Source organism: Dermochelys coriacea, chromosome 3 (genome assembly GCF_009764565.3).
Source record: "Dermochelys coriacea isolate rDerCor1 chromosome 3, rDerCor1.pri.v4, whole genome shotgun sequence".
NCBI lineage: Eukaryota > Metazoa > Chordata > Testudines > Dermochelyidae > Dermochelys > Dermochelys coriacea.
This window is the reverse complement of record NC_050070.1, coordinates 65,892,518-65,915,258: the sequence shown is the minus strand read 5'-3', so window position 1 is coordinate 65,915,258 and position 22,741 is coordinate 65,892,518. Positions and strand designations below refer to the sequence as shown.

The window sequence follows — 22,741 nt, the reverse complement described above, 5'->3', positions numbered from 1 at the left end:
GTGGTGCTGTGGAGCATCTCTTTAGAGGCACAGGGAACTTGATACAGTTTTGTGAGTGCTTCGATGAGAGGGACTGAGGACTGCAAAGGAGATAGTATTGGATAGAGTCAGGATTGTTGGTGTCACGCTACAAGGATTAACCAGGCTGGTCATTGTACGGTAACCAGACTGCTCTGAGTCAAAACTGTACAGCACAGAAGCACTCAAGGTTACAGAGTAGGTGATGACAATCCCTTACCGGTCTGGGTGAACCCCCAAAGTACCAAAACCAGTACAACATTACAAAGAGATTACTCTTTCCAGTATAAGATGAAATAAAAGTCCCCAAAAGCCCAGATTTTTGGAAATCCCCATGGGACTCAAAAACTGCTATTAATGAACTCTCCAAAGTAGAAGCTCTAAAACAAGTAACACAGTAGCAGCCGTGTTAGTCTGTATTCGCAAAAAGAAAAGGAGTACTTGTGGCACCTTAGAGACTAACAAATTTATTAGAGCATAAGCTTTCGTGAGCTACAGCTCACTTCATCGGATGCATTTGGTGGAAAAAACAGAGGAGAGATTTATATACACACACACAGAGAACATGAAACAATGGGTTTATCATACACACTGTAAGGAGAGTCATCACTTAAGATAAGCCATCACCAACAGCGGGGGGGGGGGGGGGGGGAAAGGAGGAAAACCTTTCATGGTGACAAGCAATTAGGCTAATTCCAGCAGTTAACAAGAATATCTGAGGAACACTGGGGGGTGGGGTGGGAGGGAGAAATACCATGGGGAAATAGTTTTACTTTGTGTAATGACTCATCCATTCCCAGTCTCTATTCAAGCCTAAGTTAATTGTATCCAGTTTGCAAATTAATTCCAATTCAGCAGTCTCTCGTTGGAGTCTGTTTTTAAAGCTTTTTTGTTGAAGTATAGCCACTCTTAGGTCTGTGATCGAGTGACCAGAGAGATTGAAGTGTTCTCCAACTGGTTTTTGAATGTTATAATTCTTGACGTCTGATTTGTGTCCATTCATTCTTTTACGTAGAGACTGTCCAGTTTGGCCAATGATCCTTGATGATGCGTTGGAGAGGTTTTAGTTGGGGGCTGAAGGTGATGGCTAGTGGCGTTCTGTTGTTTTCTTTGTTGGGCCTGACCTGTAGTAGATGACTTCTGGGTACTCTTCTGGCTCTGTCAATCTATCATGCATTCCTACAACTACAATACCCACCTGCTGCAGTGAAGAAACAGATTGACAGAGCCAGAAGAGTACCCAGAAGTCACCTACTACAGGACAGGCCCAACAAAGAAAACAACAGAACGCCACTAGCCATCACCTTCAGCCCCCAACTAAAACCTCTCCAACGCATCATCAAGGATCTACAACCTATCCTGAAGGACGAGCCATCGCTCTCTCAGATCTTGGGAGACAGACCAGTCCTTGCTTACAGACAGCCCCCCAATCTGAAGCAAATACTCACCAGCAACCACACACCACACAACAGAACCACTAACCCAGGAACCTATCCTTGCAACAAAGCCCGTTGCCAACTCTGTCCACATATCTATTCAGGGGATACCATCATAGGGCCTAATCACATCAGCCACACTATCAGAGGCTCGTTCACCTGCGCATCTACCAATGTGATATATGCCATCATGTGCCAGCAATGCCCCTCTGCCATGTACATTGGCCAAACTGGACAGTCTCTACGTAAAAGAATGAATGGACACAAATCAGACGTCAAGAATTATAACATTCAAAAACCAGTTGGAGAACACTTCAATCTCTCTGGTCACTCGATTACAGACCTAAGAGTGGCTATCCTTCAACAAAAAAGCTTCAAAAACAGACTCCAACGAGAGACTGCTGAATTGGAATTAATTTGCAAACTGGATACAATTAACTTAGGCTTGAAGAGAGACTGGGAATGGATGAGTCATTACACAAAGTAAAACTATTTCCCCATGGTATTTCTCCCTCCCACCCCACCCCCCACTGTTCCTCTGATATTCTTGTTAACTGCTGGAATTAGCCTACCGGCTTGTCACCATGAAAGGTTTTCCTCCTTCCCCCCCCCCTGCTGCTGGTGATGGCTTATCTTAAGTGATGACTCTCCTTACAGTGTGTATGATAAACCCATTGTTTCATGTTCTCTGTGTGTGTGTGTGTGTGTATATATAAATCTCTCCTCTGTTTTTTCCACCAAATGCATCCGATGAAGTGAGCTGTAGCTCACGAAAGCTTATGCTCTAATAAATTTGTTAGTCTAAGGTGCCACAAGTACTCCTTTTCTTAAAACAAGTAAGTGCTTTATTATTTAAATAGCACATATATAAAAGATTCTCTCTCTTAAAATGTAAAGAAATTCAAAAAATATTTCATTAACATTACTTAAAGTTCCTCTCTATCAACAAATACATAAAAAGTAGGAAGTACAAAGTTAAGGATTTAATAAGGAGAACAAAGTCAAGCACTAAAGTTAGGAAATGCCATAGCGAACATTGTCTTTGCAGCCTTAATTTGGCCCCGATGCTTATGCATTATTATGCAGCCTCTACTTGCACACAGATTCACTACCTATGAAAAGTCTGGTGTACTTTACTTGCTGAGCATCACATGACAACTCTGTGGCAGAGGCAGGGATACAATCCAAGTCTCCAGGGTGGCATTCAACTTCCCTTTCTCTTCTTGCAGTCCCCTGCCTCATTCAGTACAAGCCTTCTGTTAGGCAAAAAGATTCCCCCCCGAAGAATTAGGCAGGCACAAACAATACTGAAGGGGGTTTATTCACAGTACTGGGAAGACTGATAATCAGCTTTAAAAATATGGTGCCATAGTGGCCAGTTTTATACTTTTTAAATTAATTTATTTGCATTTATTTGTACATACAGAGACAGACATTGTTTTAAGTTAAGAAAACTTTGAACAAAGATAAAAATAAGAATAGTACATACGTATAGAGGTTGTCCTGATTATAATAAGTATTTATGGCTATCTTGCAGGGGAAAGAGGTGGAGAGGGGTGGGGGTTAGGGATGAGTGCTTACAGATAGCCATTGGGCTGTGAAGGGAGTGTTTCTTCTGTTCTAGGAGCTGAGTTACTGGGCGGACCTTTGACCATATAAGTTTATCTAGTGTTTACAGTTGTTAGTGTCCTTGGGCTACTGAAACATTTTTTCTTAATCTGAGGTTTCTGTTTTAGCTGTTAGCTAAATTTTAACTCTTGCCTGACAATTCCAACTTCTGTAACAAATGTAACAGGTATTACAGACAACAGCCTTCACTTCGCAACCTTGATTCATCCCTAGAGCAACTCCACCCTATGCACTCAATGAACCATGGATCCTGGGTAAAAAAAAAAAAAAAAAAAGTATGTGAAGACTGTGGGCTTGTCTACACTTAAAACACTGCAGTGCTTCAGTGTAGACACCATCTACGCTGATGGGAGGGATTCTAGCACTGTCTATACAGGGACTTAAATTGACATAACTACGTCTCTCGAGAATGAGGATTTTTCACACTCCTGAGAGACATCATATGTCAACCTAATTTTCTAGCGTAGACCAGGCCTGTGTCATAACGCAGACACACAAGTGGCCAATTAAGACTCCGTGCACACAACATTCATTCTGGCACTTCCTAACTTAAGAACACTTGACTTTGCAAGATTTTAATCCTTTTTAATCCTTGTAAGAGGCCTTGTAATGGATAGCAGATGAAAGCAATCCTGCTGTTTTCCTTTGCCTGCTTCAGAATCCAGACCGCCCACATATTAGATCTGCAGGATGCATCTGATTGTCCATCTTTGACATCATGAAGGCTCAGTACAGCCACATAAGTGATGTTAGCTTCACAAACTTTGCGAACAATGCATGACTCTGCATCTATTTTTTAAAATTTAATTTTTTTATTTACATTTGCCAGACAACCCATTCGATCTAAGAGGTTTGTCCATCTCTTAGCACCCTGAAAGATGATCAGACAGGGTTAAGGGCTCCATCTTCCACATCTTTGTGCCAATCTGAGAATAAGCATCTAGGGCTGGAATGAAAAACTACTTTCTATTTTAACTAGTTGTTTTGTGTTTTCTGGCTACTTTTACCCATGTTTTGATTCAGTATTTACAGGTGCAACTTTTACATACGGAGCACAGAACAACAGGTGTTCCAAGAATAGGCTGGCCCCTTTACTTTGGTTGCCTAATTGGCTACAAAGTACCAACAGGCCACTTGGAGCTTTTTGCCTTTTTATCTTCCTTTCCCCTTTTTGGGTAGGGAAAAGGCTGTGACTTCCAGATTCTGCTATCGCAAGCAGATATTGAAAGGGGAAAGGAAAAGATGATACAGGCTCTGAGCCTCGTATTCTTTCAGCTGATGTTACAGCTACCATTAGTTGCTTTGGTACCTCTCCTTCAGGTCTGATTTTTTTAAAGTAGCTGACCCACAGGTAGAATGAAATAACCCCCAACTGCTGCTAGCGGTACTTGAAGATAGAGGCTGTCTACCCCCTCAATATGTACCTTTCATTAGTAATGAACGTATGCCTCCATGGTGAGAAAGATGGGTGCTGCTGGACAGAGATCATAGGGCCACCAGCAACTGCTGTTCTGTGCTCCCTACTGCTACTCTTCCAATTAAAGGAGTCATTTATTTTCATCCATTAACTAAAAGAACTGAATACCTCTTAGTTCAGGGAAGTTACATAAGCACTCAATGCCAAACCCTCTCTAGAATAGATACTTGTAGATTACTTAACTGGAATGCTGGATATCTGACAATGGGAACAGACAAACAGCAAATTTGTTAGTCTCTAAGGTGCCACAAGTACTCCTTTTCTTTTAGCAACAAAATGGTACAGTTAAGGAAAGAGTTCATATAAAAGAACAGACTAACTGACTCCTTTGACTTTTTTTCAGGTATTTAACAGGCTGGTTTATTTTATTTTAATTTTATTAATAAAACTGGATTTGAGTTCTGTTGGTCACAGTTCAGGACACCTGCACATGTGTTTTCCCACAGCCATCCAGCAAGGGCATCCCGCCTCAGGCTTCCAGCTCCCCAGCCAATTTCTTTTCTAGAATGGAGACCCTTCTGAGGGGGCATCTCCAAGCTGCACAGTTTCCCTGCTTCATTGTGTTATTCCTAGCAGAGACAGGTAGCTTGCTTTCTCTGTCAACAATTATAAAAGTTACCTCACAGTTCTTTCTACGCAAGCCTATTCTATTCTTAAGGTAAAAGCACTACAAAGAAAGCACATTAAAAACAATAAAAGAACCTACACAAATGCTAATAAGCTTATCAGAGATCACTCCAACTTTGACATGGACTCTAGTTGGAGCAGTCCTTCCAAACCTCACCCAAGGGGTTTATTTTTGTGGTGCATCAGCTCAGAATAAGCACATTCATAGCAAGTTTTGTCCACCCTTTATACCAGGGGTTCTCAAACCGGGAGTCGTGATCCCTCAGGGAGTTACAAGGTTATGTGGGGTGTTGTGAGCTGTCAGCCTCCACCCCCAAGCTCCGCTTCAGCTCCAGCATTTATAGTGTTAAATATTAAAAATAAAAATTATAAAGGGGGGAGGGGTCACACTCAGAGACTTGCTGTGTGAAAGGGGTCACCAATACAAAACTTGGAGAACAACTGCTTTATACAGTTCAGGCGTCTTTGATCAGGAGTTTCCAGGGCAGGTAATTAGTTTTCCTCCTCAGGTAGTAGTTTCAAAAGGCTGGATTCGAAGTGGGTCATTTGCATTCCCTTTATCCCCAGGTACCCCCCTAGGAAATCCACTTCCTACATATTGATCTAAAAACCCCTTTGAAGTTTCTAATACCTGCCAGAGACTGCATTAGTCACTCTCCTAGAGAAGTTACATTCATATAATTCCACAATAACAGAAACACAACTGCATTTTCAATACAATGAACCCCAATAAGGTTTACCTTAATTCAATAAAGTTCATTAAGGATATTGCAAGATATTGTCAAGAAGTCTGTCTCAATGCTAATGATCCAAAAAAAGCACTTTTATTAAGTAATGTTAATGAATAGATTCAGCTATTCTTACCTGCAATAATTTGTTTGAGGTAAATGTGGTGCCCAACAGGAACCTGGAGATGAGTACTCTGTGGCAACATTAAGCAGAAAAGTTTGGTGTCATGGGTGACTTCTGTCTTAGAAATCAGTTTGCACCTTCTGTAGCACAGCCCTAAAAGAGAAGAATTGAGAGGTTTTTTGGTTTTTGTTTTTTTAATACGCCTGGTAAGGCATCCAAGTTAGGCTCTGACGTGCAAAAGTATTCAGAAAACAACTATATTTTTATGGGGTTTCTACAGATACAAAACTTGTGTTCAGTTTTCATTTAAAAATAAGTAAATACATGCAACAATTATATGTAACCTTCAAGCACCGAAAAACTCCTCATATAGCTCTTGGTGCCACTAAATCTAAGCACTTTACCATTACAGTATATAGCACGTTTCCTCCTTACAGAACAGGTCATCCAGATCACTAATGATAAAGGCCTGTACTTTTCTGGGTCTCGGAAAATTTCACTGAAAAGTAGTAAAAGCAAGAGCTTTTAAACAGAAAAAGGGTTTTATAGCAAAAGGACATTTTTATTGGATTAAAGTAAAAGCATTTAAAACAAATTGTTCCAGCTGAGCTGTGTCTATACATATGTCCCCAATTGCTTTATTTTCAAGGAGCATTAAATATGTGTAAAAGAGCCAAGAACATCTGACCATACTATTATACCTGCAAGCGTATGTGCAGGATACTGTCCATCCAGTTTGCTCTGCAATTTTCAAAATTTGTAATAAAGCTAATTTAGAGTCTCATTTGCTAGTTACATATTACTGTTATTGAAACATGTCACCATTTTCTATAGTGTTTTGCTCCATACATTATTGCACTGAGTTACTTTAACATATAGCAATAAATATGGAGATCATCACTATAGAAAACTGCTTAAAATGTAATATGTTTGAGATATCGAACATATTTTTCATGGTTTCTATCTAATATATCCTATAACAGCTTGCTATAGATGAGTGAAAAGAAAACTCCAGATGTTATGCTTTGGGTGTATGAGCAGGATTCCTACATCATTTTATTTGAAAAGGCAATAAAGGAGTTTCACATTCTGAAATGATCATTTCAAGGTTCAGCAAGATATCAGCAGCTATATTCCAGCACATAAAACCTTCTCAGTCAGTACTGCATATACATTCTTTTGTAGGATAAAAATCTTCTAGAAAGGTGTAGCGGCTGATGGGGAAGAATTTTATCTGATGGACAAGATTTTATGCACACAACAGAAAAGATTTTAAACATTGGCTACCCATTGTGTATACATTTTCAATCATGAGGAAAAAACGACAAAAAGTGACTTGTAATGCTAAAAATTTTCAAAAACTGTCCTTTATCAGGATCTACTCAAGATGCAGCTATCAATTTTTGTGCAGTTACACAATTTTGTTTTAGCGATACAACAAAAAAGTGAAACTTCCACAAACTGCAGTAAGAGATCAATTTTGAATACTTCCTATTAAAAGCGTATGAAGAGAAACTAAAACATACACAAAAGTTCAAGTTGTACAAAAACTCACAAGCGACGTTTCCACACTAAATTTATATATAAGAAAAACACGAATTTACGCCCCATTACAACGTTAACTATGGAGATATAGTCAGTGCCTCCATATTTTCCTGGAGACACAATAAATCACTATGTTCACTGAAAGACATCAATATATGCCAAGAATTTTACAGATTCTGTATACCTTCATAAGAAGCATCTGGAAAGCTCTGCATTAAGATAATAAATCCCAAAAATGCAATAGTTTATTTGAGTGTGACATTATAGAGACCAAAATTGTTTACTTCCTCTCAGTTAATTTTCATGGAATTTACCGCAAAACACTTTTAATGCACTCATTTACATGTGTTATCTGATTAGCTAACATTACCTCAAAAGATCAATATCTGGAACAAACAAATTTACATTTATCACATGGTTTTCAGACAAGTTTTAAGTACAGTACTGTGCCACAAAATTCCTAATTATCTGAAGGGAGCATGACCTGCTTGCTAAATCTTATTTGAAAGCTCACACCGCTACTTCAATTTCAAAACCTGAAGAAATTTCCCCCCCATGTATTCAAATAGCTAAATTGCTCTTTTTGCCACAGAATCTTAGTTCCTCACAAACATTTATGATATTATTCTCACAACAGACCTGTGAGGGAAAGCAGTATTACTTCAGTGTTGAAACTGGGAACTCAGGAACAGACTAAGGGTATGTCTACACTGCAATTTGACACCCAGAGCTGGCCTGTGCCAGCTGAGTCAATCTCATGAGGCTGGGGCTAAGGGGCAGTTTAACTGCGGAGTAGATGTCTGGGCTCAAACTAGAGACTGGGCTCTAGGATCCTATGAAGAAGGAGGGTTCCAGAGCTCAGGGTGCAGACTCAGTCCAAATGTCTACACCACAATTAAACAGCCCCTTAGCCTGAGCCTTGTGAGGCCAAGTTAGCTGGCACAAGCCAGCCACAGGTGTCTAATTGCAGCATAGACATACCCTCAGTGGCTCATGCCTCAGGTCACACAAAGCCTGTGGCAAAACTAGGAACTGATGATAGATCTTGGTCCAAATCCAGCATTTAATCCCAAGATTATTATTCATTTTACAGTAGCACCCAAAGACCTCAACTGAGCTCTGGACCATATTGAGACACTTTGTACTCTAAATTCTTACAATCTAAAACAAGACAGAAAATGGATGGCACAGAAGACTACACAGCTGGTCAGTGAGAGAGCCAGGAACAGAACCCAGATCACGAGTCCCAATCCAGCACCCTATGCACTACTAGACTACACTGTTGTTGGACCTTCCTCTCTCACCAAGTCTGTGTTAATAAATTTTAAAGTCCAAAAGGCCTCAATCAGCTATAGTCTGACCTCTTGCACTACACAGATCATTATACTTCACACAGCTATCTACCACTGTAATTTGTGCTTGGCTAAAAAAAATTCCAGAAAGGTGCCCAAGTCTTGATTTGAAAACCTCTAAAACAGAAGTAGGCAAACTACGGCCCGGGGGCCACATCAAGTCCTCCAGGCATTTTAATCCAGCCCTCGAGCTACCTCTGGGAAGCAGGGTCTGGGGCTTGCCCCATTCCAGCACTCCAGCCGGAGAGCAGAATCGGGGTCTTGCCCCACTATGCACAGCTCCTGGAAGCAGTGGCACGTCCCCACTCCAGTTCCTACGTGTAGGGGCAGCCAGGGGGCTCCACACGCTGCCCCCATCCCAAGCACCTCCACCAAAGCTCCCATTGACTTGGGAACTGCAGCCAATGGGATCTGCAGGGGCAGTGCCTGCACACAGGGCAGTGTGCAGAGCTGCCTGGCTGTGCCTCCACACAGGAGCCAGAGGGAGGACATGCCACTGTTTCTGGGAGCTGCTTCAGATAAGCACTGCCCAGAGCTTGCCCCCCGACCTCCTCCCATGCCCCCAGCCCCAGCCCTGATTCCCCTCCCTTACCAACCCTTTTAGAGGGTTGGTCCACCCTTATTCTAAAAGATGGAGAATCCACCACTTCCTTTGCCAGTTTGTTCCACTGTTATTCATTCTCACTGTTAAAAATGGGTGCCTAATTTCTAATTTGAAAGTGTCTGGCTTCAGCTTCCAGCCATTGGTTCTTGTGATGCCCTTTTCCACTATATTAAAGAGCCCTCTTACTACCCAGTATTTTCTCCCTATGAAGGTACTTGGACACTAATCAGTTCACCTCTCAATCTTCTTTTTGTTAAACTAAAGATTGAGCTTTAAAAGTCTCTCACTATAAGGCATTTTCTCTAGTCCCGGAATCATTTTTATGGCCCTTTTCTGCACCATCAGCAATTTTTCAAAAATCCTTCTTAAAACGTGGGCCCCAGAACTGTAAGCAATATTCCAGTATCAGTCTCACCAATGCTGTTACATTGATGATCATCTCCACTCAACTCTTTACACCAGTATTTACTACTTTTCACTGCTCTCCCTTGGGGAAGTCCACCCTGCCAACTCTCAATCCTTTATTCATTCCTGTATCAGTTTTCAGAGAAGCAGCCATGTTAGTCCGTATCTGCAAAAAGAACAGGAGTACTTGTGGCACCTTAGAGTCGAACAAATTTATTAGAGCATAAGCTTTTAGGAGCTACAGCTCACTTCATCGGATGCATAGAATGGAACATATAGTAAGATACACACACACACACACACACACACACACACACAGAAGTTGGAAGTCACCATACAAACTGTGAGAGGCTAATTAGTTAAGATGAGCTATTATCAGCAGAAGAGGAAAACATACAAAAAAACACTTTTGTAGTGATAATCAAGATGGCCCATATAGACAGTTGACAAGAAGGTGTGAGGATACTTAACTTAAGAAAATAGATTCAATATGTGTAATGACCCAGCCACTCCCAGTCTCTATTCAAACCCAAGTTAATGGTATCAAGTTTGCATATTAATTCAAGCTGAGCAGTTTCTCGTTGGAGTCTTTTTTTTAAAGCGTCTCTGTTGCAAAATTGCCACCCTTAAATCTTTTACTGAGTGGCCACAGAGGTTGAAGTGTTCTCCTACCAGTTTTTGAATGTTATGATTCCTGATGTCAGATTTGTGCCCATTCTTTTGTATAGAGACCATCCGGTTTGGCCAATGTACATGGCAGAGGGGCATTGCTGGCACATGATGGCATATATCACATTGGTAGATGTGCAGGTGAACGAGCCCCTGATGGAGTGGCTAATGTGATTAGGTCCTATGATGGTGTCACTTGAATAAATATGTGGACAGAGTTGGCATCGGGCTTTGTTGCAAGGACAGGTTCCTGGGTCAGTGTTTTTGTTGTGTGTGTTGCTGGTGAGTATTTGCTTCAGGTTGGGGGACTGTCTGTAAATGAGGACTGCTCTGTCTCCCAAGATCTGTGAGAGTGAGGAATTATTTTTCAGGATAGGTTGTAAATCTTTGATGATGCACTGGAGAGGTTTTAGTTGGGGGCTGAAGGTGATGGCTAGTGGCGTTCTGTTATTTTCTTTGTTGGGCCTGTCCTGTAGTAGGTGACTTCTGGGTACTCTTCTGGCTCTGTCAAATCTGTTTTTTTCACTTCAGCAGGTGGGTATTGTACTTTTAAGAATGCTTGATAGAGCTCTTGTATGTGTTTGTCTTTGTCTGAGGGATTGGAACAAATGCGGTTGTGTCTTAGAGCTTGGCTGTAGACAATGGATCGTGTGGTGTGTCCTGGATGGAAGCTGGAGGCATGTAGGCAAGTATAGCGGTCAGTCTCTATGCAAAAGAATAAATGGACACAAATCTGACATCAGGAATCATAACATTCAAAAACTGGTAGGAGAACACTTCAACCTCTGTGGCCACTCAGTAAAAGATTTAAGGGTGGCAATTTTGCAACAGAAAAGCTTTAAAAACAGACTCCAGTGAGAAACTGCTGAGCTTGAATTAATATACAAACTAGATACCATTAACTCGGATTTGAACAAAGACTGGGAGTGGCTGGGTCATTACACATATTGAATCTATTTCCTTAAGTTAAGTATCCTCACACCTTCTTGTCAATTGTCTAAATGGGCCATCTTGATTATCACTACAAAAGTGTTTTTTGTTTTTTCCTCTCCTGCTGATAACAACTCATCTTAACTAATTAGCCTCTCACAGTTTGTATGGTAACTTCCCATGTGTGTGTGTTCCATTCTATGCATCCGATGAAGTGAACTGTAGCTCACAAAAGCTTATGCTCTAATAAATTTGTTAGACTCTAAGGTGCCACAAGTACTCCTGTTCTTTTTTCCTGTATCAGTGTTTCCATTACCTAGCCCAGGATTGATGTCAGGCTAACTAGTCTATAATTACCCAGGTCATTCTGCTTGTCCTTTTGAATACTGATAAAACATTAGCATTCTTCCAGTCTTCTGGAATTTCCCCAATACGCCAAGATTTAACAAAGTTAACTTTAGTCTGAGATCTCCTCAGTCAACTCTTTTGGGACTCTGGGGTGAAAGTAATCCAGACCTGCTAATTTAAAAATGTTCATCTCTAATAGATGGTGTTTAATATCCTCCTTGGTTACTAATGGACTGAAAAGTACTTAATCATCCTTATAAGATTCAAGTATATCATCCTTCTTTCCAAATACAGACCAGATATATGTATTGAACATTTTTGCATTAAACAGTTTTATCATCTCCATCTAACTAATGGGTTTATACTATCACTGGGATTGCTTTTGTGCCTTATCTTATTGTCCTTAGCCCTGCCAGACAAGGATTTTTTCCATGATGTCTTTAGCTTCCTTTATCAGTTTTCTACTCTTCATAACTTCCAATTTATATTGGTTGCTTTCTAATTCCCATTTGATTAATAGATTATAAAACCAAAAGGAACCCTTGTGATCCTCTAATCTGACCTGCACAACACAGGCCATGGGACTTTCCTGAATTAATTCTTGGATGAACTACAGCATCTCTCTCTTAGAAAAACATCCAATTTTGACTTAAAGATTGCCAGTGATGGAGAATCCACCAAAACCACTGGTAAGTTGTTCTAGTGGTTAAATGCCCTTACTAGAAATAAGGGACAAATTTTTAACAGTACCCGCTTCTGTGATTTATTAGCTAGCACAGTGATCCATATGCATTCAAGATCCTGTGATTCTGAGTTATTAACACCACAAAACAGGTGGTATGTTCAATATCCAGTTCCACCATCCATCCCTTCCACCATCCCCACCTCTTATTTACTGTATCCTTCCAAACAGGTTATAACCAGTTATTTTAACATTCCAATCGTATGAATAGTCTCAACAGGTTTCAGTAATGCCAATTATATCAAATTCCTTCTCATGAGAATCTCCGATTGTTCTTGTTTGTTACCCAGACTTCTAGCATTGGTGTAAAAGCAATTAAAAAAAATCCCAAAAAACCTCTTCTCCTCACATTCTCTGTCACATCAGTTCAATTTGTTTGTTGTGTGGGAGGGAGACGTTGTAACAGACTGCAACTCCAGTGGAATATCTAGAAAGGATTTCTTTTCTGAAGAGAGGAGCAAAAAGGAGCAAAGGTGGAGTGAAGATACAAGTGAATTTCCTCAAGACCAAGCCTTGTATATAACTGCATTTCGGGGAAGCTGTGACAACAAAATGTGGGGAGAAGAGAGAAAGCCAAGAGCACGATTAGTATGACTCAATCTAAAATGTCTGTTCAGGTCCTGAAAGATTTTGTTTAAAATCATGAAAGTAATAAAGAATTAGGGGCAATAACTGGCTAACAACAAGTTTCTTCTCAGTATTTGACTAGAATATTAAACCAAGATAAGTTCTTGATGTGGCTGGTCAGGTGGAAGATAAAGATTATGTACACTTGAGAGAGAGTGGGGAGATGAGGGAGGAAGGAAAGAAGGGAAAAGAGTAGAGAATCGCCATGTTGTGGCTAAAATTTTCTCTCAGTAAAAATTAGTCAGAAGATCCTAGCCAGTATGGCAGCTTTTCCAGGATGCATCTGGCTCTGACATTTACATAGCCACTTTACAATGATTTCCTAACTTGCCATGCTAGAGTGCTTTGTGAAGCCTTTTTTACTCCTACTATATAAAAACAAAAATTGTACTCTGCATCAGAAAACAAGGATTTTTATATAATGTCACTGTCTAAGCTACCCACACACAAAATCCACATTTCATAAAATACTACTTGATTTGTCTTGAGTTTTAATTATTGCATACTTTCTGAGGTGATGACAATTGTGATTGTAACACAACTAATTCAGGGTTCCACACACACACACACACACACACACACACACACACACACACACAGTGTTAGAGAGAGACAAGGTGGGTGAGGTAATATCTTTTACTGGACCAACTTCTCTCTCACCAATAAGAGATATTACCTCACCCATCCTGTGTCTTTAATATCCTGGGATTGACATCACTACAATTACACTGTATACACAGTGTTGTCACTTTAATTGTTGTGGTCAACAGGAATTAAAATATACGAAAATATGTCCCAGCTGCCCAGGAACGCATATGCAATATTTTCTCAGCCCATTCCCAGCAATGAGTCTTTTTAAAAGGACCCTAGATGAATTTACACTTTTACATTTATCAGTTTTGAAATGGTGATCAGCCATAATGTTTCACACTTTTAAAAAAACTGAATTAAATGCTTTTTGCAGCATTTTCCACAAAAGTTGCATCACTGTGCTAATCACAGGTTTCAGAGTAGCAGCCGTGTTAGTCTGTATTCGCAAAAAGAAAAGGAGTACTCTAAGGTGCCACAAGTACTCCTTTTCTTATCACTGTGCTAGTGTATGGGAACCAGGAAAAGAAGCTAGAAAATCTAATTTCATTGTCCAAACTAAACGAAGTACAAATAGTAAACAAAAAGCATTAAAGATTAAAAGTTACTTAAATGGTTTAATATGGATTAATTTAAGTAATAAGTAACAAAAATATTTTACTAAGTATGATTTTTGCCTAATAGTGTTTCTTTAAAAGAGTCTTCTATATAAAGTTGGTGTCAGTAGCATAGTGTTAAAGTGCTTGCCTATCACCTCTGGGGCCTGCGTTCGATTCCCGCCTGGCAAAGCAGTATGAATATGTTGTGATGATCTCAACCTATTTCCTGATGGGTGGATTTCCATACCATGCACTTTCCAGAAAACCACCTACAAGAAAATCACGTCTCAATGACTGGAAGAATAGAACAGTTGCTATGTTCTATCACTGTACTAAGTGTATTTCAATGGGTACATGCTGCCTTTATTCTACAAATATATGTTCTAACAGAATGCCAGTATCATGGCCCTCAGTTTTTTGTTTACACTTTAATGGAAAGATATGCCTAACTACAGTTAAGATTAAAATCAATTAATTATTCAATCGATTCTCTTTAAAGTATCAGATGATTGCTGAAACATACCTTTCATACAACATTTGACTTCAAATATCACCTACATTGCAACATAGAACAAAAACTAACAAAAAAGAGGGCATTGTCACCACCTATAAATAACTATTCCTCAAGAAAATCTCTAGCACTTGGTCTTAAAAAAAAAATGAGGAATAAGCCTGGTGGAATAAACGTCTTAAAATCTCAAAGGATTTCTCTTGAAGCGTTTCTCTGTATCAATCAGTCCTGAGGTATAACTGTGTTTTCTTGGAAATACTGAAATACATTTTTTGTAAATTGGTTCCCTTTAGAAGTTTACCTGTCATAATTCCTAGATTACTATAACTATTTAACTTGACTCTGTTTTACCAACACAAGAAGAAAAAATTCTGCAGCAAATTTGAAGAGTTTGTCACAGACTTGTTTAGATTTCTGTTATGTTGGATCATATTAAAGTTCTGTATTAAAATCACAAATGAGTGATTCCCCTTTATTTAAATTCCAGAGTATTACTAATTAAGAGGTCTCTTGGTTTTTGGTCTTGTTTTTACCGTTTCTCTCCCTCTGTGTGAAACTTGCAAGATGCTAATTGTGTTAGTACATCCTAAGACAGAGTCTGTTCTCAAAGTATTGCTTTGAAACCACTACACACACACAGAGAGACTCAAAGCGATACTCTAACAGAAACAGCACACAGAGACTACCCGCCCTTTTGTTGCATTTATTTCACTTCGTTAACAATTGCGATTAAAATAGAGAGAGGATGTATGTGGATTGATGCTTGGTGTGGATAATAAATGAACGATCAGGGAGGTGCCAGCCTAAGAATCCAGTGTCCATCGGCCGAAAAAGGCATCAAGTGGAAACAACCAGAGGACCCCCGGAGGGCAGACTGGAATCCACCCAACAGCCTCAAGAATGGGAGAACCAAAGAACAAGATAACATCTGACAGCATGGAGCCGTCAAGAATGTGCCATCTGCTGATTGATTCAGCAACAGCATGATGAAGCAATTCCCATAGACTGGCATAGGAAGAAATTCCTATAAAAATGGACTCTAGAAAGTGAGAACTTTGGGGTCTCATTCTGCAAACCAACTTCCAGGAGCATCAGATGTGCATCTGACAAGGCCCTGCTACCTCCTCATGTCCAGGCCACCTGGCTGGTGGCTTGGCATCAGCAACTAAGGCTGGTAACTATGATAACCTTACAGAACCTGTGTGTGTGTGTGTGTATGAATGAATGTATGTGTGAATAAATATGAAACTGAATGGAATGTTATAGCTATAACTAACTGCTTACTATGATTCTTTCTGTATTCACAATAAATGTGACATTTTGCCATGACATTGTGTCATGTTGCAACTGCTAATCAAGAGTATCTGTCTATCTGCTTCCAAACAGGTTATTTCCAAATCCCAGAACCATGGAGGAGCCATGTTTCAGGTGGAGAAGTTGTGGATTAGGGTGAAGGATGCAACCTGCATCCTGTGAAAGGACTCACTGAGTTGATGGAGAGAGCTCGGTTGGCATGCCATCATGCGAAGGAGTTAAGTATACCAGATCTGTCGTGGCCATGTTGGAGTTATAAGGATGACACACCCTTGGTTCCCCTGTATCTTGTGGAGTACTCAAAACAGAAGGGTGAAGGGAGGGAAGGCACAGAGCAGTAGCGCATCCATGAGAGGAGGCATGCGTCTCCCAGAGATCTATGTCCCAGTCCTGCTCTCGAGCAAAATCGAGAATTTTGCAGTGTGGCAAAAAGATCTATAGTGTATAGAATCTCCAGCAGTTGAAGATGAGCTGACAGATTCATGTATCCAGTTCCCACTCGTGCTTATGGGATAATCTCTTGCTCAATGAGTACTCAGCACTGTTCTGGTTTCCAGGGAGGTATGTGGCCAAGGTGGTGATGTCATGTTGGATACAACAGTTCTATAATTTCAGTGCCGCCAAGCATGAAGAGTAGGACCTTACTCTGCCTTGCCTGTTGCTGTAAAACAGGGAGGCAACATTGTCCATCACAACTCTGATGGTGCAATGTGTAATAAGTGGGAAGAAAAGTTGGCAGGCATTCTGATTGCTCATAGCCCTAGGAGGTTGATGTGTACGGTGTATTCGGTTAAGGACCATCTGCCCTGCACTATATGAGTGTGAATGTGCACTTCCCCAACTGATTAAGGCGGCATCAGTTATTAGAATCATGATCAGCATGGGCTGAAGGAAAGGAACCCTGACACAGACGTCCTTGGGTGGGTCCACCAGGGTAGTAAGTCCTTGGCCCTCCTTGGCATGCTTAAGAATTTGTGCAGGCTGCGTCTGTGAGGTATGTATACTGTACATAGCCATGCCTGAAGATATCACATGTGTAACCGTACTTTACCATGAATGTGGCCGCTGCCATCTGGCCGAGTAGCTGGAGATATGTCCTGACAGAGATTTGGGGGCAGGCTCGTACCATGTATACAATGGTCAAAAATCTGTGAGCTGGAAGAAAGGTTCTGGCTTCTATGACATCCAACTGTGCCCTGATGAACTCCAGGGATTGTACCACCATTAAAGTAGATTTCTCCAAGTTCACACAAAGGCTGAGATTTGTGAAAAGGTCCATTGTCACGCAGATGGAATGAAGAGTGTGTTGCAAATGGAGACTTGAGGAGATGGTCGTCTAAGTGTGGAAAGATGAGGACATCCTGTTTGCGGAGGTAGGCAGCAACCACTGCAAGGATCTTGGAAAATACACAATGGGCTGTTGACAGTCCGAAAGGCAGTACTTTGTACTGATTATGGTCAGTGCTCATGCTGAACTGAAGAAAACATCTGTGGGCAGATGTATTGTGATATGGAAACATGCATCTTGGATGCATCAGTGGCTGAGAACCCGTCTCCCTGTTCCAATGCTGGAATAATGGCAGACAAAGTAACCATCTTGAAGCATTGCAGTTTGATTAACTTTACGTTTTGAAGGTCCAAGATTGGTCACCACTTGCCAAATTTCTTCTGGATCAGAAAATAATGGGAGTAAGAACCCTCTGTATTGGGAAGGGACCAGTTCTATGACTCCCTGTTGCAGAAGATCTATTTCCTGGGGTAGTGAGATGGGTTCCTGAAAAGGGACAGGGAGGCAAAGTGGGAGCCAGGATAGGATAGGAAAGGGGTGAAGTATCCTTCCTTGATGACCTCCAGAACCCACCAGTCTGAGGTATTTAGCCTTCATAATGGAAAGAAAGGAGCCAATCAGTTGCCAAACTGGTGAGATGTCAAGATGGTTGGTGTGACTGGAACAGGAGAAGGTATCTTAACCACACCTTCAGAACTGTTGTTTGGCTAGAGGTGTGTGATAAGTAGCTCCTTGAGGAGTTGCCTGTCTGCATTTGGTAGGGGGATTTTGTCACCAGCGTTGAATGTCATAGTGCCACTGGCCGTGATCATGGGGGAAGTTGGTATTTCTACAGGTGTCTCTTTGGCACTGATGTGTAAATGCTGAGAGAGCGGAGAGTAGCTCAGGAGTCTTTAAGGGAGCGGAGTGAATCATTCATATGCTCCATGAATAATTTGGGGTCCTCAAAGGATAGGTCCCGCCACACTAGTTTGTACCTCCTTAGGAAGACCAGACAGGTGCAGCCAGGACAGCCGCCTCATGACTATTGCAGTTGCGATGGAATGGGCAGAAGTATCCCCCGAGTCTAGAGAGAATTCTAAGACTGTACAGGCTAAAAGGTGTCCCTCAGATATGAGCACTTGGAATTGTTCTTTCATGGCATCAGGAAAGTCTTAGCAGAGATCCTCTACCTTAGAGTAGTTGAAGTAGTTGTAACTTGGCCATAAAAGCCTCGTAATTAGAGATGCAGAATTGGAGAATTGCAGATGAATAAGCCTTGCATTCAAATAAATCTAATAGTTTCTGGTCTCTGTCCTGATGGGTGGATTGAGGTTCATATTGGCATCCTTTTTCTTGTACCACATTAACTACTAAGGAATTCGTAGTGGGATGAGAGAAGAAATTCCATCTCTTTTGCATAATATTTTTTGTCTGCCCGTTTTCAGGTGGGAGGGATAGATGTTGGGTTCTGCCAAAACACTTTAGCAGGAGCTTTGTTAATAGGTAGGGCTATTTTGGATGAGGAAGATGTGTGCAGGATATCAAGTTAATTTATGTTGCTCATCTTTCACTTTCTCCAAAAGGAATCCAGATGAAGTTTGAAGTCGTCAGCAGCGGTAGAAGGTGGAGTTATGATAAGGTTATCAGGGAAAGAGGAGAAATAGTGTTGGTGGAGCTTCCTCTTCTTCATCCTCATCTGTTACTGGGGGAGGCTCAGTCTCTGGTGGTCAAGAAACTGATAGAAAAGGCAAAGGCGTAGGTCTCCAGCTTTGCTCCACGAGAGTCTTCCTGAACTGTGCCCTGTACATGGCCCAGAGGTCCCAGTATGGCCAACGTGGAGGGAGTGGAATGTGGGGTTGCATCCACGGTGGTCCATACCAAGGTTCTTGTCCAGGTATGGACTGTGAATAGTGAAGACATGCAGAGGAAGTTGCTTGCACCTGTCTTGAGTAAGAGGGCATGATGGAGCACTCCTCTTCTCCTCCTTATCACTGGGAAAGGGAAAAAAGGAAGAATGTCAAGTGTCCGGAGAAGAGGGTGGAAGTGGGGAGAAGTTGTGTCTGAGCAATGGTGACTCAGGCATGTTAGATACAAGTAGGTCTTTAGGGTATCTGAATTCCTGGGGAGGAGGAAGGTGCGTCACTCAGGGCCGAGAGAGACATTCTTCTGAGCAGCCAACAGGTGGAGCTGAAGTCTTGCTCCGTGCAAAGGACTTTCTTGATGCGGAGGACTTGCTCAATGCCAATGGCTTTGTGGGTGCTGAGGTCCTGGTTGGTGCCGAAAGAGACATCGGTGCCGGCAGTTTTGTCATTGCCATAGCTCCCAATTTGGTGTCTCGGTCTCCAGAGCCAAGAGACAGTGCCGAGGGCTGTAAGTCTGCCCAATTAGGCTCTTTAGACCATTGTTTCATTCCAGTACCGGAGATATTCGGACAGGCCCTGGAGCTATGTCCCCTGTCCATGGATGAGGGGAAAAGGCTGCCTGGTCGGGAAGGTCAGGAAATGAGGAAACAAAAAGCTAAACAATTAAGGCAAAGCGAAAACAAAACACACTTTTTTTTTTAATATAGAGGAAGGAAAAAGAAGAAAGTACTAAACTACATTAAAACTAACAGGTAAGGCACTATCAAAGGAGGCAAAGGGAGAAGCAGGCTGTACTGCGGATTCTGTCCCAGACCAAAGGCGGTAGAGAAGCAACTGGGGGGTGGTCAGACTGCACAGTGCTGTATATACGTCCCACTCACAGCAAGAAGGGAAAGGTGCACATGTGTGTTCCAGTGGGCACTACTGATGAAGATCTCCAATCCCAGGCGCAGGGTGTGCTGCTGCACCTACGATGGAGTACCCATAAGGACATCACTCAAAAAAGAACCATCGATAACTACTTTGAGTACTGTTTTCCAACCAATTGTGCACCTACCTTACAGTAAGTTCATCTAGGCTACATACTTCCCTAGTTTGTTTATGAGAAGGTCATGTGAGCTAGTATAAAAAGCCTTACATTAAAATAAATACATCACATTTTCTACTTCCCTCTATCCACAAGGCTTGTTACCTAACAAAGAAGGATATTATGCTGGTTTGACATTTTTTCTTGACAAATCGGTTGCTAAACAAACCGATTGCTTGATTACGTGCTCCATTATCTTTCCACATGCTGAAGTTAAGCTGACTGGCCTATAATACCCTGGATTGTCCTTGTTCCCCTTTTTAGAGATAGATATTTAAAATGAATATACATACAAGTAAATAGCCACTAGAAAAAAAAAATCAGACAAGTGCAAACAAGAGTCTCAAGTCTCAATTCCCACTACAGTTAAATCAACAAAATAAATATTATATATAGAGACCCTGAAAGCATAGCAGAAGCTTGCTTAAAAATTCAAACAAGTAAATGCTACAGAAACAAATCAAAAGCAAGACAATTCTTACATATTATATGGAAATGTAAGTTAAAATTTATATGGCACTAGAAAAATTCTCCCATTAAACCCAAAGCATTTTTTATGAAAGAAAATGTCTCCTCACTACATGATGTAATCAACAGGAAACACAAAAACAGCAAGACAATAGTTGGGAAAAAATGAGACAGCATAAATGGAAACCGCACTACCAATGTTTAGAGACCATTACCTAACTGAGTAATCTTGCATCCAAAAACAGGCTCTCTCATTCAAGTTATATGACAGTATAGAAACATTTAAAGCAATATGGTCCCTTGCACTGGAACACACCAGTAACGCCATCAAAATGCATTCTACCAATCTTAAACAAAATCCAATATGAAATATAATATCTCAAGACTTCATGACTGTTTCCCAATCTGTCTACAGATTTTATCCCTACAGTTATATCTGAAAAGAAACTTACATTGTTTTAGATATGAATTAAGTAATTTTTCAAAAAGAAAAGAAAGAGTGTAAGCAGAGATTTGGTGGAGAGGGATGGCTGAAGGGAGCCAGTTGAGAATCCCTGAACCTTTCCCTCTTGGCTCCACTGGAAATTAAAGATGCACAAGGGCCATGCCCACTCCCCTCCCAGACATTTCCCCCACTTCTTTGTGGAAAGAGGGCAGGTGGTTGTATGCAACGAAGTGGCCTCGCAGACCTGAAAACCCACCTCAGTGCAGAACTTTAAGCATTTGGGTACGTTTTTGCAGAATTAGGGGTTAAGTCTCTTGGCTCCATATTTCTCATCAAAGAAGCCATCTCTTTATCTGAAGATTTCTATTAGTATACAAAGTTTCTTTTTCATAGCCCTATTAAATCAAAAGATGCATTATTTATATAACTGGCTAGATCATATTCAGAGAGTCTCCTTTACTACACTTCTGATCAAGGATTTCTGTAGCCTGTTCAATTAGGAATAATCTGCCTTGAATAAACTTCAACTTCATTTATCAGATCTTCCCATCAAAGAACTACTATACCTCGTACACAAAGTTTGCTCATTACTGTCTATGTACTTGATCACTAATTAATCTGAAAGTCTAGATTCAGATTTGTGTACAAACAACAATTCTCTAGGAAACTTGTTTCTCTCAGAAAAATGGTTTTGCATACCCACAGATAATTTTACACTCAAAGACAGGGAGATTACCTTTCATAAGAGTGAACAGAATTCCTTACCTTTGTAAGGAAGTACCAGTTTCCCACATTATTATTTTAACATCATAGTTTGCTCATTTAGAAGTAGCAGCAAAAGCAGGGCATTTCAGAGTAAGGGACACTACTTACTACCACCATGTAGGTAGATTGCAAGGGCTATTTAGGACTAAGTCAAGGGAAGAAAAACTCAAAAGTTTTTTTTAGGGGTTCAAATTTTAGGGTTATGAAAGTCAGGGGGTTGGATCTTGAAGGTTTTTTCTGCAAACTATATCAGAGGTGTTTAGAAGTGTTCATTCTGAGACTACTAAAATTGTTTTCAAGATTCTCTTTCCTTTCTTCCAACCCTAGAAATGGGGAATCCCGTAGACACAGTATGCTTCTTTCAAATCAATGCAATTTAAAGCCACAAAACAACAAGAAAACTCTTCACAGAAAAAAAAAAAACAACAACTTTAAAGTGCAGACAGCTCTGATTAACTAAACTACCAGGCATGCACCCGATGAAGTGAGATGTAGCTCACAAAACCTTATGTTCAAATATATTTGTTAGTTTCTAAGGTGCCACAAGTACTCTTTTTCTTTAAACTACCTG

The 22,741-nt window shown here is 40.8% G+C and overlaps 1 protein-coding gene across 5 annotated transcripts in view; it reads right to left on the bottom strand.

Annotated features, from left to right (window-relative positions):
- Window positions 1–22,741, bottom strand: part of LOC119852881 (cytochrome b5 reductase 4) — a 93,309-nt gene that overhangs the window by 36,233 nt on the left and 34,335 nt on the right. For all 5 annotated transcript variants that reach the window (XM_038394865.2, XM_038394867.2, XM_038394868.2 and 2 more), the window contains one exon: window positions 6,052–6,192. In XM_038394865.2, coding sequence (XP_038250793.1) covers window positions 6,052–6,192 — 141 coding nt within the window. The remainder of the gene's footprint in view (window positions 1–6,051; window positions 6,193–22,741) is intronic.